This window comes from Melanostigma gelatinosum (genome assembly GCF_949748355.1).
Source record: "Melanostigma gelatinosum genome assembly, chromosome: 3".
Taxonomy (NCBI): domain Eukaryota; kingdom Metazoa; phylum Chordata; class Actinopteri; order Perciformes; family Zoarcidae; genus Melanostigma; species Melanostigma gelatinosum.
The window spans coordinates 3,890,528-3,896,015 of record NC_136636.1 but is presented as its reverse complement, the minus strand read 5'-3'; the positions used below and the strand labels follow the sequence as shown (position 1 = coordinate 3,896,015).

Genomic DNA, 5,488 nt, shown 5'->3' with positions numbered 1-5,488 from the left:
GTAGGTTGTAAAGATTCTAGAGCCCTCTGAGGCAAATCTGTGATTTTGGGCTGAACAAAATTAGGAAATATTCATCCTACCTCTTTGTCTCCTTCATTTTCTCCTCTGCGTAAGAAACTCTTAAGCCTCTTAGAATTCCTCCTCCCTCCTCCCAACATATTTCTATCTTCGGAGCTCTCTGAAGGGTTCAGATGCTTTGTGAAGAACTTTTATCTTTACCAGAACTTTGTCTCAGCTGTGAGGGGGATCTTCTCAGAATTGCATCACAAGTCTTATTACCGGGAAGCTTTATGATTATGAACCGTTGATTGTCACTGACGTCCTGTAAGGTGGTCTTCACCATGTTACATCACACTGTGGTTGGAGCAGGACATATGTGGAGTCTTTTGGCAGTTTTTTCAGGGCCTTCAGCAGAGGCGAGTAATGCGTAACTGAAAAAGGAATTGTCTTGAAAAAAACATCATTTAAAGAAATTTCTTGGAATTATGACAAACAAACATGTACCAATGAGTGGAAACTCTCCATATATCGTGCGCTGGATTATATGATTGCCTGGAGACAAACTCCACAGTTTAACTTGAGTTGCTGCATTGACGATTACTTTTATTGGAAGTTCCAAAACCCAGGAAATTTCTCGGAAACTATCCCATGTACCCAAAAAGCAACGGGTTTCCCATCAAAGACGTGTTTGATGACTTTATGTGATTCAGCCTAAATTTGCAATATTGCGTATCAACGAATATCATGAAGCCCCGCCCGTCACTGTTTTGTTCAGGATTTGTTTTTTCCTTCTGAATCTCTAAAGGATTCGCACCAACGAGGTCTCCAGTCGACAGCCGGCTCTGCCTCCGCACGGCAGCCGCTCAGTCGCGTTGTCCTGCAGGATGTTCTGATGAGCTCCAGCTTTCCCACTCGGCTGTCAACTGCAGAGCTCTTCTCTGTGTGTGTGTGTGTGTGTGTGTGTGTGTGTGTGTGTGTGTGTGTGTGTGTGTGAAACTTGTTGCTTTAAGATGTTTCGACAGCGGCCTGCTGTTTTAATATCTCCCTGTGGCTCTGACAAAGTGTTGAGTCTGTCTCACTACTGTGTGTTTCAACAGTGTGTGTGTGTGTGTGTGTCTGGCTCCCTGCTGTTTGATGGCCTGTGCTTTTATCCAGTTCTCTCTCTCCCTCTCTCTCTCTCTCTCCCCCTCTCGTTGTCCCTTCCTCCTCAGTCCACACGACCTGAAACACAAGAGGACAAATCATGAACAGAAGTAGAGAAACAAGTGCGAATAAACGTTTGCAGCCAGAATCACAAATCAAGATTACAGACACATGTGTGTAACGCACAAGACTGTCTCCAGTGAATGTGTGAGGCCGCACTAACACACGGCGGTGCTTTGACCTGCCTGTCAGAATGCTAACACGCTCACAAGCACGATGTAAACATGCCGGTGTTTAGAAGGCATGAAGTCTTCACCACCTGAATCCCATGGGAACGCGATTGGCTTTGCAGGTATTTGGTCAGAAACAAACGTATTGGACAAAATGGATATTTTACAACGAATATCATTTCAATTCCTCATTTAAAGTCACTTGAATGCGTGCACCAGATTTCATGGTTGCATGGTTAAAAAAAACCATTGAAGAAGAAACACGATGAAGTGAAATACATAGATTCATATGTGTGCATACAATACAAAGAAGTGCTTATTGGCTTCGGCACCGTGACAGCTCCAGGCTTACAGTGGGGCGACATGTTTCAGCACATTTGAGCTCTCCGAGGTGATAGATAATTACATCTTTTAGCAAATGTGACACATTATTCTTTTTGTCTTGTTATTCACTTATTTGCAAGTGTTTTAATTGTTGTTCTCGAGTGCGTGTGAGACACTCTCGTCTTGTTTCAGAGGACATTTTGTTCTCCGTTGGGTATGAGGGGGCACCGATGTGGAGCAGTTCAATCATATCAACTGCATTCCTGTCCGCCTCACTTGAGCATTTCAAAAATAGGCTTCAACCGTGTCTGATGTAACAAACTAGTCAAGCTAATCGTGTCTGACTATAGTTGACCCTTTTCGCTCTTTCTCTCATAAAAAGTGGACTGAAGTGTGCTTCTGCACACATTCATACACACAGCAAACTCACACTCTCCGGCTTCATTGATGTTGCTGACTTTGTGTTTGCTTCTTGATTCTGTTTGCTTGTATTTTCACCTTTGTTGGTGACGTTTGTATTTGCTTCTAATTCCTTTGGCAGTTTAGGCTTCTAGGATTTGATTTTATATTTGGCCCCCCCGTGAACGCTAGTTTCTGGTTATGAAGCATGTGCACACATGCTTAAGTATTTTTGTTGTTGGTTTTGTTTTGTTGACCCTGTGTTTCAAGCTGTGACCTTAAGCTGGGAGAGAATACGTTTCCGTGAGAATGCAGTGAAGTTGTATGGGAACGCAATGTTGTCGAACAACGTGTTGTATTTTAGGGTTGAACGGGTGATCGAGGCGTATCGTATTGGGCACAGCTCTTATATATATATATATAACAACCCTGATTTACAGAAACAAGGTTTCTTTTTGAGAGTAAGATGAAGAGAAGAAAGAATCGCATTGTGTCACTACTACCGGATCATTTCGGTTTGAAATGAATGTGGCTCAAACGTAAACGTCACTGCTTTGGCTTCCACAAGACGGCTGCGTCAGAGAGCCTCTAACAGAATGCAAGACCAATCCAACAAGAGGAGAAGTTTTTACTGCTGGAGTTCAAACAGATTCTGGTGCTTCAGTCACACAGAGCTTCCTCTAAAGGACAATCATCTGCGCTTTATTTAGCTGAGAAGTGTCTCCTCTTACACATTTTAAATGGCAGCTGCTTGAACGTGCACATCAGAGAGAGAACGACGGGTCGTGTGGTTTGGAGTGTGTTCGAAAGCAACCCGATTTCATAAAGAAACACTCACCTCTCATGGGTGAATGGAGTCCATCTCTGGTGATATGCGACTGTTCTCCTGAACAAAACAACAAAAGAAAAGACCAGAGTCTGAAAACACAAACATGTGCTGTAAGTATACAAAACATATAATCCTGTGAAATTGGCCTCAAACTACGATAGAACATTTTTGCTGACATGAAGGCAACATAAGAAGCCTGGGATTCTGCATATCTTCATACAGATTATACAGATTCATACATCACTTCAGGCAATAAAACTACTCGCTGAGGTTCAGGAAAAGGTTCAAATGAGTATTTCTTTAGGTCACTTAAGTTATGTACATAAGTTACTATGCTATTTTAGTAAGCTGCTATTTTGTTACGTTGCTGAAGTATGTTCGTTGAGTTTGTCATGTGCTATTCGGTCAAAGTAACATAGATATGTACCGGTAACTTAAAATAAGTACCTTTGTTACATAGTATGTCAGGGAGTTATGTACGTGAAGTATTTAATGTGAAGAAACGTACATGTGTAACTTAAAATAAGTACATTTGTTACGTAACATAAGTACAAAAGGTTATGTTTTCTGTACATGAAGTAAGTTAAGTATATTTCTTAAAGTAACTTTTGCTGCTACAATTCTTTTAGATGTAAACAGAGCGGCCGAGGTCAGCGGTAGCAGGCAGGAGAGGCAGAGCAGCGGTTTATCTGCGGGATTCGATGGCAGCGGGTGGGCAGCAGCAGCAGCCCGTGGCGTGCCGCTGATAGGGCCGGAGGTCGCCCACCGCGGGGTTTCTCGCTGCTGCTGCCTATTCAGGAGTCCACAGACAGGCTAGCTGCCCGATGAGACTGGCCGTGCAGCGCATGGACAACAATAAGACAGTCAAGTCAAGGTACACAAGAAGACAGCTCACATCGTGTAATAGAATCAAAAGACAACCTAACACGAGGAAAAATAAGGTGAAGGCAATGAATATGAAACGCGAGGAGGGATTTTGTGTTACCATCAACAGTGTGCTTATTTCAGCAGCATACATCCCATTTAAGCACCAACATATTAGGCAGTGTTGATGCTCAGCATCGCCGTCCTCCCTCTCTGCTGTCTTGTTATACAGCTTCTCTTGACGGACTTGTTATAAAAGCTGTTTCAGTTAATCTACATGTTGTTCTTTTTAAAGGGACAAATACAGTATACGGAGAAAATTGCACAGAAATTGTCCGATGCAACGTATCACTGCTCATTTCCAATACCCGTCCTTTGAAGGGCCTTTAAAATAACAATAATTTAAAACGTGTTCACAGACAATAAATATAAACTTTGTGACACATTGTGTTGTCGTCATAGGAACATATGCTATCACTGGAATGTGCACATTTCTATATTAATTGATCATTATAATGTAAGAAGGTGACATCTTCAGCTTGTTTTTAATGTCCAACTCTCCGAAAGCCGATTACGTGAAATGAATCATCACAAAAGACGAGGGAATGCCGCGAAATCTCACAATTGAGACGCTGGAACTAAGTAATGTTGAAAAATGACTCATCGAGTTGCTGATTATTTGTCTTTCGAGTGACCAATAATAACACGATTCATGATTTCAGGCTATACAACCTTTAAGCTTTTATGAATGCCAGGAATATTGCTTGATTTTCCTGAAGGGACGTTACTGGAGTGGCGGCGTACGGTTTGCCACAGTGGCGGATTGTGTTTGTGTTTGCAGCGAGTCACTCCAACTGCTCTGTGTGAGCCAGTGCCTGGTTGGATTGGGCCGGCTGGGCTGGTTCCCACAGATCTCAAGCCAGCGAGCCTCCTGGTGTTTTTCAGAGAAAACAGCTGGAGGCTTCGATGTTTTAAATATTTCCTGGTGTTCATATGTTGTTGATTCTACTGTTCCCCTGCGGCTGATAATGAGGCTAGTTCACTGTCAGAACAATGATTGAAACTTTGTCGATAAAATGTTTCAGACAGAATTATGTGTATTTTGTTTATTATTGCTGTATGGAAACTTTGATGATGCAGGAATGCAGTAATGAGTCTTGGGCGTTCTTAATCTGGGTTTCTTGTGTTATTAGTCAGGTGAGTGATGCTTTTTGTATGAATACAGTACAAATGAGTTCAGCAAGAAAGAAACACATCTCGGGATCATGGCGCAGCAGTCTCTCACACTGTGAGTCAGCTAAAACACATCAATTGATGCGTGTTATGAATGCTTAAGCCGTAAATTAATATTCAAAAGAAATACATAAATATGCTGTCTTTCGGGAACAAAATGTTGACAAAAATAAATTGCTTGATCTTGACAAGAACTGCGATATAGCTGCAACTATCAGTTATTGACACTATTTATATATGTGTTGATCTTTTTGATTCACAATGTCAGAACATAGTGAAACAGGCCCCTCACAGTTCCCCAGAGCCAAAGGGTCTTTGCTGAAAGATCCTTGTTTTGCCCGATAAACAGATTATCATCAGCTCATTTCATTTCATCTCTTCATTGTTCTACAAGAGGAGATTTAAGATATTAAAAGCTTGTAAGCGACACACTCATGATGTCGTATCAAACTATTAAACCAATAAA

The 5,488-nt window shown here is 41.8% G+C and overlaps 1 protein-coding gene across 1 annotated transcript in view; it reads right to left on the bottom strand.

Annotated features, from left to right (window-relative positions):
• Positions 1 to 1,116: 1,116 nt before the first annotated feature.
• raly (RALY heterogeneous nuclear ribonucleoprotein) overlaps positions 1,117 to 5,488 on the bottom strand; it is a gene marked incomplete at its 5' end in the record, with an annotated part of 18,013 nt that continues 13,641 nt past the window's right edge. Inside the window, 2 exons of the mRNA XM_079297232.1 lie at positions 1,117 to 1,221; positions 2,935 to 2,982. Of these exons, the coding sequence (XP_079153358.1) occupies positions 2,938 to 2,982 (45 nt within the window). The 3' untranslated portion in view covers positions 1,117 to 1,221; positions 2,935 to 2,937. The remainder of the gene's footprint in view (positions 1,222 to 2,934; positions 2,983 to 5,488) is intronic.